Source organism: Rutidosis leptorrhynchoides, chromosome 1 (assembly GCF_046630445.1).
Source record: "Rutidosis leptorrhynchoides isolate AG116_Rl617_1_P2 chromosome 1, CSIRO_AGI_Rlap_v1, whole genome shotgun sequence".
Taxonomy (NCBI): Eukaryota; Viridiplantae; Streptophyta; class Magnoliopsida; order Asterales; family Asteraceae; genus Rutidosis; species Rutidosis leptorrhynchoides.
Genome location: NC_092333.1, coordinates 48,346,331 through 48,362,222, shown reverse-complemented (window position 1 = coordinate 48,362,222; position 15,892 = coordinate 48,346,331). Strand labels below are relative to the sequence as shown.

Genomic DNA, 15,892 nt, shown 5'->3' with positions numbered 1-15,892 from the left:
TAACATGTACCCCAGTTAGCATTATCACCTTGCCAACACCCTAAAAAAACGTAAAATGATTGATTGATCTCATTTCACATGCGAATTTCATATTATTTTAGTCACATGTGCACTATGTCAAGGGTCCACTTAAATTCATATTCTATATATTTATATTTATATTTACTTAAATATTACTCACAATTCAAAACTTTATTTATCATCCGGGAAATAGGCATTTTATATTTTATGGTAAGTATTATTAATGCATTTTTAGTTAGTGCTGAATAAAACTTATCAAAAATAATGTAAATGTGGGTATCAATGTGCACATATATTTAATTTTTTTTTTAATTCAGAAGTCAACCAATAACTTTGAGGAACTCTCTAGTTTCAAAAAAGGTTAAAATCTTCATATGACGGGTACGAAAGAAAAAATTACCAGTTTTGATTTACATTTGGTTCGTTGCTCTATTTGCGATAATGACATAGAAACGGTAGATCATGCGATGATATTTTGTACTTTCGCTTTTGATGTTTGGTCAAGAGTATACAAATGCTGGAGTTTGGGAAACTTTTTCAATCTAAGCATAAGTGAAGCTTTTGTTGGAAAAGTAAACAAGCCGACATCGAAATTGGGTGAAAAGATTTGGGAGGCAATGGAATGGTCGTGTGGTTATATATTGTGGAAAAATAGAAACAACAAAGTCTTCAAAAACAAGTCTTGGTGTGTTCCGGCTATCCTAAACGAAATTCAAACCATAAGCTATGACTGGATCTCGCGAAGGATCAAAGGTGCGAGGCTAGATTGGTGTACATGGCTTTCAAATCCACAAGTTTTCCTTGATGTATTGTGATTTATATGCTATATCAGCATGTAGATGGTGTGATTCAGTTGCTAAAATGCTATAGTTTTCATGTTGTAATCCTTTATTTTGTTTCCAGCGCTTTTGCGTATTCCGTGTTTTGTTTCGTTCATCAATAAAAGTTATTCTGCTTGCCGTTCAAAAAAAACAGATTTAAAAAAAAAAAAAAAAAAAAAACAGGGTACGAGACCGATAAACACATTACGATATATTTAGTTTTATTTAAATTAAAATTAAAATTAAAATTTTAAGAATAATAATAATAAATAAAAATAAAAGGGGTCTCATCGTATAAAGGCAAGTCAGCATATTTAGGAGGAAGCATGAATCTGAGACTTCTATTCAACGTCTAAAACCAACCATTTTTATTCTCTAAAATCTGAATCTAAATTAGAAAAAAAAAAAAAAATAATGTAATCTTTCTCAATCTTTTTCCTCCTGCCTTTTGAAACCCTAATTCGTCAACCTACATTAAATTAGGGTTTTATTTTCAATTAATTAATGCACGCCGTTTCCAAAATAATATCAACTCACTTCAACTTATTGATTAAATTCGGGGATGATTGTTAGCAATGGTTCTAGACGTGTTATCGGTTCCTGCGCCGGAGACAGAAGCAACGACGTCGTTAGACGGCGGTGGCGTAGGGATGATGTTAGTGAAGAAAAAAGGAACGGCGAGTGCTAGAAGTTGGATATTAATTGATACAAATGTGAATGAAACTGTTATGGATATCGATAAGTATGCAATTATGCACAGAGTTCAAATTCATGCTCGTGATCTTAGAATCCTCGATCCTCTTTTATCTTATCCTTCAACCATTTTAGGCCGTGAAAGAGCTATTGTCCTTAATTTGGAAGTGAGTCACTTCATCATTATCATCATCATCATTATTGTTATTACTGTTATTACCGTTATTACTTACCTGAATAATTTATTATATACAGATGTGTGTGTAACTTGAATTCATATTCAGACTGTTTAATCTGTATATAATTTACTATATACAGATGTGTGTATACACACGCACACACTGAATTGGATCATGTGATTGGTGAGTATTTTATTTGAAATGATGAATAGAAGAGAAACAGGTGTCTCTTTTGTGGTTGAAAAAGATACGTGCATCAGTTTGATAAGAATTGCACTGATTGGTTAATTTTTTATGTGCAATAAAATTAATGTTTATTTTGGTATGAAAAGTATTATTTTCTCTTAAAATGTATATGATGAGAAGTTGCCTTTGGTCCAAATTAAAAAGTAAAAAACATTGATGAAAATGAACATTCATTGGTTGTTCAAGTAATTAAGCCGGCAAGATATATTGATCGTTTAAGTGTAAAGCTAATAGCATGTATTGATCATTAATCTTTAAGCATAAATCATGTTCTTAGTTAATTAAGATATAAGTCGGTAACCATTGGCTAAAGATATACGGAGTAGTTACTTTCTGGGCATAGTTTATTCAGAACATTTATAGCTAGAGTTACATTTTGAATGGAGTAATAGTTACGGATAGCACTAATGTTTGTCTAACAGGTGTCTGTTTGTCTTATTGCATGGTATATTAGACAGCCACTTATTAATTGGACACTTGTGTTAAGTTATGCGTTCAAAGGTGCTATTTAGGCTACTAAAGTTACTGCACTTTTTTTACACTCTTTTATTGTTTACTCACCTTAATCTAAATGAGAAAGATATAAATATATAATGCTCTGTTAATTCAAACAAAATTGGTACATCAATATCTTCACCAAATACTTCAAAGCTATGAGTTTTCATGTTCAATGCATATTTCATAGAACTGAAAGTTTCTTGATTTTATAAGGATGATATTTTATTAACTGAGTGATCAAACTTACATCATTTTAGTTTCCATGATTGATTTCTTTATTCTGCTGGTTTCATTTGATTTCTTTATTCTGCTGGTTTCTATGAGTATGATCAAACTTACACCTTAATTTTACGATGCAGCATATCAAGGCTATTATCACTGCTGAAGAGGTTAGGATTCATACTTTCTCTTCCAAATTTTTATATTTATAATATTATTTAGCCAAGTCTATTATAATTGAATGCCTTAAGAATTCTTAATTTTTTTTGGGTAGATATTGCTTCGGGATCCTTCAGATGATAATGTAATACCAGTGGTTGAGGAATTAAGGAGGAGGTTACCTGTTGTAAATGCTAATCATGGAGAACAGGGCGGTCAGAATGATAATGAAACTGGTGAAGAAGATGGTATGATAAGATGAATGTTTTCATCTTTGTTTCTGTTCGTACAACTTTTCTTCTGTTTTATGTTGTTTTTTATTTATCTGTTAGTTAACTAATATTTTTGTTTTTTGAAAGAATTGGATTTATATTTAAATAATGCATGCAGAATCTCCTTTTGAATTCCGAGCACTAGAGGTTTTCTTAGAGGCCATTTGTAGCTTTCATGCTGCTCGTACGACAGAACTTGAAACCGATGCTTACCCAGCCTTGGATGAGCTTACCTCTAAGGTACATGCTTTTCTTGGATACTACTATGCAAAACTTTCGTTCTTTTCATATGCATGAATGTGATGTTAATACTTGATAGAAAGCCATATACAGTTCAGTTTGATATGAAGTGATATTTCGGTTAAAAGGGATGTTATCTTGGTAAACTTTCATAAAATAATCATCGAATACCAAAAGATGGAATTTCCATTACAAAATCCGAATTTGAACTTTGCATAAGCAGTAGGAGATTAACACAGACTGCACAACCTAACACACACAAAATTTGCGTTAAACATTTACAACAAACGAGACCACAAGCTCAACCCATATTAACACAGACTGCATAACCTACTATAGTTAAGAATTTTTATTTTATTTTAGTGCATCCCCTGAAATTGTTTGCTGTACTAGTGTGTACACATAGATAGTAATAATGGGTTTTACACTTTCTTGAACCATATTATTTCGTGTGGCAGATTAGTAGTCGTAATTTGGATCGTGTTCGTAAACTGAAAAGTGCAATGACAAGGTTGACTGCTCGTGTTCAGAAGGTAAACATGATGCTCACATATTTACAACTCTTTCTATAATCACCGTTTTAGGAAATTTATAAAGGTAATTTAACATTAAGGTGAATTGATGACAAATACAGAATTTCCATTGGTCAAAATTATTTGTAAATAACAAATTGAATCAAAACGTAACATAGTTTGGTCATGATTCTGTTTAACCGAATGCAGTTATGTTATGTCTCCAAAGAAGGATTCAACTTTCACAACCTGTCGTATATCGTTTCTTATAACTTTATAAGGTCTTTTTGGAATGGCAAAAACATTTAACATTGTAAGAAAGACCAACTCGGAAATGGGTCACTTGTGATTTAACCAGTTTTCATGTGTTAAGTCAGAGTAAGTCAACATGATCAAATTTACTGAGATGTCAGTTGCAATATCATCATTCTGAGCGGGTAACCGAGTCGGATTCCCTTCAAAATTTTCATGAGTTTGATTATTTTATGAAGTTCAAAATTAAATCTTTATATGGAGTGAGAAAGTACTATTTTTCTCTAACTATAACTATGATCAAACTATTACCAATTTTCATCAGTTGCAATCGAACCTTTAGGAAAAAACACGTAATAAGTTGCTGTGAAGTGACTAATTATTGAGACATATGTAAATTGGTTAATTTTGCTTAGCTTTTATCAACTGATTATTTGACTTTGATTCTTCAAGTCATATTAGCACTTTCAAAATGTACATCCAAATGAGCCCCTTAGTCATTACTAGAGTAATTATGTTTCTTTTTGGCACATTACATGTTGAAATTATAGGTCATTGATGTTTGTTGTAGGTTAGAGATGAACTTGAACGACTTTTGGACGATGATGATGATATGGCAGATCTTTATTTATCACGGAAGCTATCTTCGGCTTCACCAGTGAGTGGGTCAGGTGCTGCTAGTTGGTTTCTTGGGTCACCTACAATCGGTTCAAAGATATCTAGAGCTAGCAGGGCTAGTGTGATGACGGTTCATGGTGATGAGAATGATGTTGAGGAGCTTGAAATGCTTCTTGAGGTCACAATTTACATCCTTAATTATGACTTTAGATCATATTTTTGATTTGACTTTTTTCCTTTGAAATGAAAAAGTTATAGATCCTTAATTGGGTTTCTTGATTTGTTTCAGGCCTACTTCATGCAGATTGATGGAACATTAAACAAGTTAACCAGTGTAAGTGATATAAGTTAGTTAAAGTTCTCAAAGCATATATATGTGATTGCACCGCGTTTGGGTCCCACTAGGAACCATTGATTAGTATTAGTATATCTTGAATCACAAAATTCCTTTTTGTTAATTTGTTATAATGAGAGATGCATGAAATATTAGAGATAATCATATATCTATACGAATTTGTGTAAACTATGTGCTCATCTAGAGAGTATCTTAACAAGCATAAATTATGCAGCTGCGTGAATATATTGATGATACAGAAGATTACATTAACATCCAGGTATGTGAAATTTCAATAAGTTTGTATAATTTATCCGGTTATGTACAATTGTGATTCTAAAAGTGCTTATATTGTTCTTACTACAGCTTGACAATCATAGAAATCAGCTAATTCAGGTTCGTTATTCTATATTTTCCCTTTTATGTACTGTTTTCTTCAGTTTGTGCATCATCTCATATAGTTTTTTTAATCGTGATCACAGCTTGAGCTCTTTTTAAGTTCAGGAACTGTATGTATGTCGATCTATGCATTGGTGACTGGGATATTTGGTATGAATATACCCTATACTTGGAATGAGGAGCACGGTTACATGTTCAAATGGGTCAGTATAGAAATTTCAAAAAGTTATGATGGCAAAATGGGTGGGTCAGGTGGGATGGTAACAGGTCAAAACAGATCATTTTTGGTATGAACCAATATAGGTCATCGGTCAGAACTATGTTTACTTCATAATGTCTATTCACTTGATAATTAGCATTTTTGTTATGACTAAGGGGCTCATTTGGCACTGTGTACTAGAGCGTTTTTGTTTTGTCTATTCAAGTCGTTTAGAATTTTCTTTCTTTCAAAGTGATTTTAGAATGTTGAATTCATTAAGATACACTTTGGACGACTTTTGACCCGCCCTACTCGATTAGCACATTCATAAATATATGATTATACGGGTTTTTGCCACCTTTAAATAATGAACATTCCTGCTCAAGTGTCAGTATTTTGTCAGAAATTGACCTATTTTGTCTTGAACTTTGACAGGTGGTGATTGTGTCGGGTGTATTCTCTGCAGTCCTATTTCTTGTTATTGTTTTCTATGCTCGTTTCAAAGGGCTCGTTGGATCTTGAGTTTTGAGTTGGAAAGTTGACGGAATCATCATATACTACAGATACTGATCTCTACCTCCTTCACATGCTTTATCAGGTCCGAACGTACTAATACTTGAGTATAGACTGACTATTCTTTTGGTTATTGTTTTCGCTCTCCTTTTTGTCAAAACGGATAAGGAGCAGCAATAGAAACTTGAGGTTGAACATAATGGTCATTATATCGTCTGGGATGATATACTTCCTGAGATAAATATGAAAGTGATAATTTTGGTTTGTTATTTTTTGTATCTATGTTTGATATTCTTCACTTTTTAACCTCACCATGTCAAATAGAATAATTTAACGTAAAATGAAAATGGTCAAATCAGCCAAGAAGTAGAATATGGTCTGAAGTTGATTTCTGGTGATAGAACTTTTATTTAAGCTCCACTGGAAGATTTAGATTATAAATTATTGTAGTAATATTGTTTTCATAATATCAGTTAACGCTTGTTACTTGTACTATATTACTCATAAAATGTATATAGTGTTTAGGATCAACCTAATCTAACTCAGCATGATTCATAACTCAATTAAGTACCTAACTCGTTCAACTCTCTTTCGTAAGATGATGCCCTGGCCCCTGGCAGGGTTTTGTTGCTTGAAGCCAAACTCTCTTTAGTCATTTGACGTGTGTATTTACGAGTCCCACGATCCTTACATTTCTCCTAAAAGACGAATCTCTGTTTAGTTTTTCCACAGTTATTATGCTAACGAGTAACGTCTAAGCATATACAGAATTAGGAAGAAAAAAAAAAAACACAAAATTAGAAAACTACATACAAGTGATGCAACAAAGATTATATTTTCGGGGTCTGCTGGAAGCCTCTTTGGTGTTTATAATAAACATGCGAGTTCGTGTATAGTTATACTGGTGGTGCTGTCAAAACAAATATGGTACATGCCTTGAGTCCTCTTCTTTGTTCTACTTAGGGTGCCTTTGTTTACCTCTTAACTTAACTGAATGTTTCAGCGCTGAATGAATGTTGAACCATTCATCATTCAACGCGTTTGTTTCTGACCTCTGAATGACATATGATGCTGAATGGTTCAATATTCAGTGATCGACCATTCAGAGTTGAATCACTCTTTTAACCATTAAGCACATAAATTTTTATGTAATATCCTTCTCAAATCATATCCAGAACACTTAACAAACAAATACATTGAATTTTTTATTCATGTAACACGTTAATAATGTAATTATACCCATTTCATATTGTTCATTCAAAATGATTATCAAACAGCTTATTTTCATTCAGAGATTGAATCATTTAGAATAATTGTGAACCATTCAGTTTATCAAACTCATATTTAGTTTGAGTTCTCTTCTTTGTTCTACTTGGTTCTTGTTTTGATGACATTTGAGTCGTTCTTTATTTTAGTCTTTGTGGTACTATGAAAAGATTGATAGATGAAGTACTACAATGCAATAAAATACAGTAGTAATGTAGTCTATGTTCTTAAAAAGTTGTTCTTTTGATTTTGATCCGAAGAAAGAAAATTTCTATGGAGACAGTAAAAAGTGGTGACGAAATAATCCAGTTAGTCTGTTCAGGTAACCTTGTAGGAAATATCTTATTCGTTTATGTGTAACCCGGACTTAATTTCTAGGAAGTAGGTGGTTCTAAAAGTCAGAGTTGACTTGAGACTTACGTAATAGCAAGTGTCGTTGTATACTTGTATTACCCTATTAAACGAAAGTGTATCGAAAATGCATTGAAATATACTGGCTTCCACTTGATCTTAATCAATTCAGGGTTCATTAATGTTGACTTCATGACTATTTCAGCAACTGTCGTTGTTATACTCTTTTTTATTAATTAAATGAATTTCTGAACAAATCTATTCACATTGAATGAGTTTCCTAGAAGCTAATGATTGTACGTAAGCTAGGCTAGACCTAGGGTTCGAAGATGAAGTTCAACTTCTTCAGGTCGTAGACGATCCTCGAGGCCTTTGTGTACCGGCAACTTCCATTTTCCACTAGGACTTTTTCGAAGTCCTTTGTTCTCAACTTGTGACCAATTTGGCGGTATCAAACACTCGTGCTTCAAAATGTCACCATCTTTGTTAACCAATGCCTTGTCCCTTCCATTTGCAAGCTGAAATTTGGTACCTTTTCCATGATACCTGCAATTTGTGATCGATTTAGAAGATTGCAATTTGCCATTCTAATTTAACAAGGTACATACGATCAAGTAAAAGTTATTTTTTCATACCCGTCTAGTAGATGCAAGAGAAGTTCCAAGTTATGCATCGACGCAAAGTCTAATTTTTCTTTCACATAAGGAGATTTCGTATGGTCCAAACTAAGGTCTTCCCCAATGTGCGAGTAAAAAAAAGTAGTCCAATCAGCGATTCGTTTAACCAAAGATGATGTGTATTCGTTAAAAAGTATCCCTGGTACGTTAGGCACTTTATCGTGTACATTAAAGACTCTCAGCACCTTTATTCCAAGCTCTTCAACCCTATTTCGAAACCTTGTGTTTCCAACCCTTGGTCCCGAAAATGACAACACTGATATGGGAATTTTATGTTTGTTGTCGAGTTTATCTAAACCAGATTCTGCTATGTCGTAAGCACTTAAAATCGCCAACGCACTCCCCAAGCTATGACCAGTTATCGTTATGCTCATTTTTTCGCCTTTTCGCTCATATTTCTTCTTTAGCCTCGTGACTTCTGCCAAAAGCTGCGTATTTAAAAAAAAAAAAACAGTTACATACCGGACAATTTTTACGAATGATCAACATTGATATAATAACTCGAGATTAACTACCTGTTGACGTGCAGAGAACTTTGAATACGGGCAACTTTGATCTTTATCGGTGTAAATATGCAAAAACCCGGCCATGACTTTTATGTACGGGTCTTTGCTCTCCAAATTTTGAGCCGAAACGGGTTTTAGGAAGTTCATTAAATCCTCCATCCATTCTAATTTTGTGACGGTCCCACGCCACACAATAGTGATGTCACGCCTCCCCAACCGAGAGGTGGTCTCTTCATTTGAGACCGCCACGTAGCCCATCCAATTCACTTTTGGGTTCCAGGGCCCATCTGAATGGATGGACTTTGTGAAAAATTTAGGAATAAGATTACTCGTGTTGCTCGAGTAAATATAACTCGTGATATCATATCCCGAGCTACTCATTCCAAGATCTTGAAAAAAGGTCTTGGGCGGGACCTTACAAGTTCCACAATATCTTGAATACGAGTCGTTATCAAACGCCTCGTAGCATAATTGAGCCATTTCACCATAACGGATCAACTCACGTCGTAAGAGTGGATCCATTGGGTTAAGCATGTTGGACCAATTGTCTTGGTCGTGTATTTCGCTCCATTTTTCTCGTAAGGGACTTGTCTTTTCGATCAGTTTAGTTGATGTTGATCCTACACGTGTCACTGGAAACAACCGAACTGTTTTAGTGTAGCGCCAACCTAAACTTGTTGCAGTTGAAATGTTGGAATGTGATTGATATTGAAGATGAAGATTTAAATTAGGCTGATTGATCTTGATGATTGCCATTGAAGAATTGTTGTTATGTGGAGCTGGGAGTAAGCTGAATTTATATGGAACAATTGTTAGTCAAGTCAAGGTCTTCTTTAGAAAAGTGACCTAATTCTTTTGTTATTTACATTTTTAATATAAATAATATATATATATATATATATATATATATATATATATATATATATATATATATAATACAGTAGGATTCACATTGCCATTTGGATTTTAAAACTAAAACATCTTCGTAGGTCGTCGTTTTTTTCTTATAATAAAATATTTGAAACATTAACCAAGTTTATAGATTCCGGGCGTAAAGTCTATTAAAAAAAAAAAAAAAAACAGATGGTATCGATTTTTATTGAATATGAATATAGACAAATTTACACGCTTGATACCTGATGTTTGTTCCAAGTTTCACGCATTGTTCTAAAGTTTTATTTTTAAACGGATAAGCCTAATGTTTGCATTTGTTACACGTTTGGTACTTGATTCTAGTGGTCATCAATTCACCTTTGTTCACCCGTATTTCGGTCCTTTGACTTTTATCTTACCTATTTAATGAAAATCATTCACAAATTTATGGCACATGTATTTCTTCTTAGTCTTCTACATTTCTGAGCCCTAAAATGCATCATAAGTTGCAGCTCCAAAATTGAAATCTTAAATTCGAGTTTGTCATGGTCTATTGCTGGTGTGATCGACGAGCATTACTTCGCAAATCATGGACTCCGAAAAATCCTGGTGGTAGATACTATACACACTAAGTTACCTATTTCATGTTTTTTGTTAATTTAAATTTTTTTCTCTTAAATTAATGTGAAAATAATTGATATGCATTTTAATTAGCTTAATAAGATACATGCATTACTAGTCAATCAAACTGAATAAAATTAGTTGAATAAAATACATGAATAATAAAATTAGTTGAATAAAATACATGAATAATATACCTTGTGACATGGCTTTTTGTCCAGTATAGTGGTAAAATTTTAGTGAAATAAACCCAACAAGGTTCATCAAACCCCTTCAATTTCAATAGAAAATACTTCATGTTTAGCTTTACTCAAATTACTTTGAGTAGAGACATCATCAGCCTCAATTTTCTCTATAACTATTGTATTATTAGGACTAAAAAAAGTATCAAATTTGGTCACTTCTAGTTCCAGGTACAGACTAATTTCCGTATAATTTTCAACATACTGTGCTAGATGATTTGCATCAGTATCATTTTCAAGAGCACATAACCCATAATCCAATATAGTTCCAGGTCTAAGAAAATGTCCTTCTCCTACCATTGTATCCTAAGTCCTCAATTATATCATGAACAAGTTGAACATAAAATTTGATACTTTCAACAAGGTCGAAATACGAATTCCAACCGTTCATATATTCACGACCTGGAGCATTGTTGAAAGTTCCACCATGGTGTATTTTGATGGTGAAAAATCTTTTATATTGAGCTGTAAATAAAAAATTGTAGCCTAAATTAGAAAGATTGTAAACTCAAATCTACATACAAGTAATCACTTCATAAACCCCTACTAAATTACTGTCAAATTGTTCCAATACTTGTAAATTAATGTTATCTTCAAGTCTTCAACCCTTCATAATTGGTATAAGTTTTGCACAATTACTCTGCTAGATTAAAAATGATTTAAAATTTTAGGGTTACTTTAAGTCGTGACTTGAAATCACCAAGAAGAAAAAAATGTGTAATTTGAAATTATGTGGGAAACGTTGAATTTAATAGTATAAAATAGAGGAGAAAAACTGGACCAAAATACCTTGTATGCAAGTCACGTTATACAAGTTAACAGAGGGAACTAATGACCGTTAGGGTGAGGTACCAAACATGCAACAAATTCAAACTTCATGCTCATCCATGTAAGCAAAGAATATAGGACAATCCGTGAAACATGGAGCAAATATCAAGTACCAATTGTTTAATTTTGTCTCGAATACATAGTGGACTTCTTCAATTGTAAAGACTCTTAAAAATGGTGACATGTAATACATTGTGCGTTACGTTACACACCTAGTCATCTACACATGTAGTACTCCATAATTTAAAGAAAAAGTTTATAATAGCTATATTAGAAAAATGAAGATTAAATTAAATTTTGATTTCCAGGTTAGAAACCGATTAGACTTTTCTTTTTAATAGTTCAGGTTATTCAAAAGGGTGACGGAGAAGGTTCTTTTTAGTGGCGTAAGTTGAACAAAAATTTCCAGGGGCAAAGAGCATAACGTGTAAAATGATTAACGAGTAGATGAATATGATAAGGATTTTCTTGTTCATGATATCCATAAAAGGGGGTACTTTTAGTTATATGCACGCAGCCAACCGAGTTATTACATAATTATTTCCGACATTTTTCATGACACCTCAAGATATACTGCTAATAAGGTTCAAACTCATGTGAAGTACTTGTTAGTAATGCAAATACTGAGAGCCTTAACTTATTTAGTCATATGAACTTCAATTTATTAGATTTAAAAGCCTAAACATCCATAGCTTACAGAACTATAACTTTCATTACTTTCTCTTATATTAGGGGGTGAGACCCCTCCTAGCCTGGAAGCTCCGCCACTGATTCTTCTTTTTCAAGATTATTTGAAGAGAACAAATACTTATTGATGCAGATACAGATGGACTTACTGGACTATTTGTTGGGCCGAGTATTGGGCCATTGTAGCTGGAAGATTATTTCGTGAACATGAGTGCAGGCCCAGCTGGTTAGCAAAAGTGGATAACAAGGGTGTTGATGTTTTACGTATTATTTAGCTGAATAAGAGAGTTTGTTGAAGACTCCAACTTTATCTCATATTTATCTTGTTTTGAATTTATCTTTCAATTAGTATTTATATTTTGTAATCCAACTACAGTTGGGAAGATTTTGGAATTTTATTATTATCGTGAAGCAATAATAAAACCGTGAAGGTTTTTGTTCCTATTGTTTTATTCAATTTCTTGTTCCTTAACTAGTTACTTGTTTAGCCACGATAGACAATACACTATTTGGTATCAGTTTCCAGGCATGGCTGAACATTCTTACCAAGGACGAACACGAGGTGAAGGCAGGAGCAGACACGCCGAAGGAGGCAGCTACGTCGACCCACGTGATGAAGAAATTGATCGTCTACAAAGACGAATAGCTGAACTCGAACTCAATCATGACAGGGAGTATACGGACTCCGAGCGGACACTTGATCGCACTGATTATAACCCGTTTGGTCCGCAGCGTGGGTATGGCAGGGAATATCGAGACGATCCTTTGCGTAATATAGGGATGAAAGTCGAGATCCCTGAGTTCACTGGCGCGACACATCCTGATAATTTCCTGGATTGGTTGAGTACGGTGGAGCGTGTTTTTGACATCAAGGACATTCCGGAGAACTTGAAGGTAAAGCTTGTTGCCCTTAAACTCAAGAAACACGCTTCACTTTGGTGGGACCATGTTAGGAAACAAAGGGCTATTGCCCGTAAATCAAAAGTTGAAACATGGGGGAAAATGAAGAAGTTATCACGGGATAAGTTCTTACCCGAAAATCATCGACAAGAGGCCTTTGTCGAATATCACAATTTACGCCAGAAATCATTAACCGTGGAAGAAGTTATTAACGAATTTGATAAATTGAGAATGCGCTGTGATGTATACGAAGAGGAAGAACAAATCATTGCTAGGATTTTGGCCATTCTTAACCCGAAAATAGCGGACGTTGTCACCTTGCAACCGTATTGGACTTATACTTACGTCTGCCGCCTCGCATTGAAAGTCGAAAAACAACTCAAAAATAAACTCAAACTGAAACAGCCCTTCCCATGTAGCCCTTTTACCCTTAAACCCGTCGCTACGTCTGCCACTAAAGGGCCTGTTGATACTCGTACAGGTCAGTCTACACAAATTCAGAATTTAAAGTTTCCAAAGTGCTTCAAGTGTCAAGGAACGGGTCATTACGCACGTGATTGCCCGAATAAACGTGCCATTACTATGTGGGATGAGGATGGTGAACCACAATATGATACAGAAGGAGAACATGATCTTATTTTGCAAACTGACATTGAAGAGCATGAGGAAGTACTCTATGCTGATAAAGGAGATTGTTTGGTCATTCGACGTGCTCTCAATAGTTCAAACGCAACTCATGTAGATGATTATTCTTGGCTTCGTAACAACATTTTCGTACTAAAGTAACCGCAAAAGGCAAGGTATGCTCGATGGTTATTGATGGAGGGAGCTGTGAAAATGTTGTGTCCAAAGAAATGGTTGATAAACTTGAGCTCCAAGCAGAAGATCACCCGGAATCGTATCGTTTGACATGGTTAAAGCGTGACAATCATGTGAATGTGGACAAACGGTGTTTGATTAAATTTTTCATCGGTAATAAATATCATGACGAGGTATGGTGTGAAGTGGTTCCAATGGATGCGTGCCACTTATTGTTGGGACGCCCGTGGCAGTTTGACCGTAAAACTAAACACGACGGGTATAAGAACACCTATACTTTCATAAAGGATGGCATTCATATCACCCTTGCTCCCATGGACACAAGGAAAGTAACAGAAAAAGATCCATCCTTTTTTCTCAACCGAACTGATTTTGAGCTAGCAACAAAAGATTGTTCTATGGTGTTCGCATTAGTTGTTGAAGAGAGCAACCCTAGCAACAATCAAAGTCCACCAGAAGTTCAACCCTTACTCTCTGACTTTCGAGATGTCTTACCAGAGGACATCCCTTCGGGTTTGCTTCCTATGCGTGATATCCAACATTGTATAGATTTCTTGCCAGGCGTCGTAATTCCTAATAAACCGGCATACAGGTTGAATCCTAAGGAGTTTGCGGAACTACAAAGACAAGTGGGAGAGTTGCTGGAAAAAGGATAAATACGCGAGAGTATGAGTCCATGTGCAGTTCCGGCGTTGTTGGTACCGAAGCATGGTGGGTCATTTCGAATGTGTATCGACAGTCGCGCAGTTAATAAGATCACGGTTAAATATCGGTTTCCTATACCACGATTTGATGACCTCATTGATTAATTATTCGGTTAAACAGTCTTCTCTAAAATTGACTTAAGGAGCGGGTATCACCAAATCCGGATGCGACCCGATGACGAATGGAAAACTGCTTTTTAGACAAGCGATGGACTTTATGAGTAGATGGTTATGCCCTTCGGACTCTCTAACGCTCCTAGTACATTTATGCGACTCATGATCCAGGTTTTTAAACCTTTTATTGGACATTTTGTTGTGGTTTACTTTGATGATATTTTGATTTATAGCCTTACAAAGGAGCAACATCTTGAACATCTTCAACAAGTGTTCACGGTCCTGCGCGAGCAACAACTTTATGCCAACGAAAAGAAGTGTCATTTTTTTTACTAACGAAGTGACATTTTTGGGTTATGTTATCTCTAGTGATGGTATTGATAATGCTAAAAACGAACATATATTTCATAGCATTATCCTTCTAGAAAGACAAGCTTTTAGTTGCAATTGTTCTATTTACAAGTGATATCCGTTTAAATAATAAAAGGTGAAGACAAAAGACAGAATCGACGATTTAAAGGCGCAAACGACCAAAACGCTAAAAAGTACAAAGTACAATCCAAGTGGTTCAAATTATTGATAAGAAACGTCTAAAAATTACAAGAGTACAAGTCGCGGAACGCAAAATACAAAATATCTAAGCGTACGAAAGGACGTTCGAAAATCCGGAACCGAGACGTAAATCGAGCATCAACGAGCAAGTCAACGGAGCTAAAATTACAAGTCAACTATGCACATGAATATAATATAATATATATATAATTATATAAAATTATATATATTATATTATATTATTTAAATGTGTTGGCAAACAAAAAAACAAATAAATGTGAGCTGGTGCCAGGCTCCATGCGATCGCATGGGAATAACACTCCCAGGCCATGCGATCGCATGGCCCCAAAAAGTTGGTCAGGTCCTATAAATAGCCAACGAATAAGACGAATTCTTTACACCATTTCTTTCTTTCTTCCTTCTGTAAAGATATATATATATTTATATTTTAATTATAATTTTAATATTAAGTTAATAATAATAATAAGGTTATAGTAGCGAATGTTTTAAGGTTTGTAAGTCGAAACTCTGTCCGTGTAACACTACGCGATTAATACTCATTGTAAGTTATGTTCAA

At 34.5% G+C, this 15,892-nt stretch overlaps 3 protein-coding genes across 3 annotated transcripts; 2 read left to right on the top strand and 1 right to left on the bottom strand.

Moving 5' to 3' along the window:
* Positions 1–1,250: 1,250 nt before the first annotated feature.
* Positions 1,251–6,454, top strand: LOC139859640 (magnesium transporter MRS2-I-like). The gene is made up of 11 exons (XM_071848420.1): positions 1,251–1,702; positions 2,818–2,847; positions 2,952–3,084; positions 3,227–3,348; positions 3,807–3,881; positions 4,684–4,908; positions 5,020–5,064; positions 5,300–5,344; positions 5,431–5,460; positions 5,547–5,666; positions 6,098–6,454. Exons 1-11 carry the CDS (start codon positions 1,418–1,420, stop codon positions 6,182–6,184), a joined length of 1,197 nt encoding a protein of 398 aa, XP_071704521.1. The 5' UTR covers positions 1,251–1,417; the 3' UTR covers positions 6,185–6,454.
* A 1,529-nt stretch (positions 6,455–7,983) lies between these two features.
* On the bottom strand, positions 7,984–9,731 carry LOC139866201 (phospholipase A1-Igamma1, chloroplastic-like). The gene is made up of 3 exons (XM_071854381.1): positions 8,985–9,731; positions 8,428–8,897; positions 7,984–8,338 (listed from the first exon to the last, which is right to left on the bottom strand). The coding sequence occupies exons 1-3, from the start codon at positions 9,729–9,731 to the stop codon at positions 8,098–8,100; spliced, it is 1,458 nt and encodes a 485-aa protein (XP_071710482.1). The 3' UTR covers positions 7,984–8,097.
* Positions 9,732–13,935: 4,204 nt separating this feature from the next.
* On the top strand, positions 13,936–14,601 carry LOC139866121 (uncharacterized). Its single transcript, XM_071854286.1, has one exon. It carries the CDS (start codon positions 13,936–13,938, stop codon positions 14,599–14,601), a length of 666 nt encoding a protein of 221 aa, XP_071710387.1.
* Positions 14,602–15,892: the final 1,291 nt, after the last annotated feature.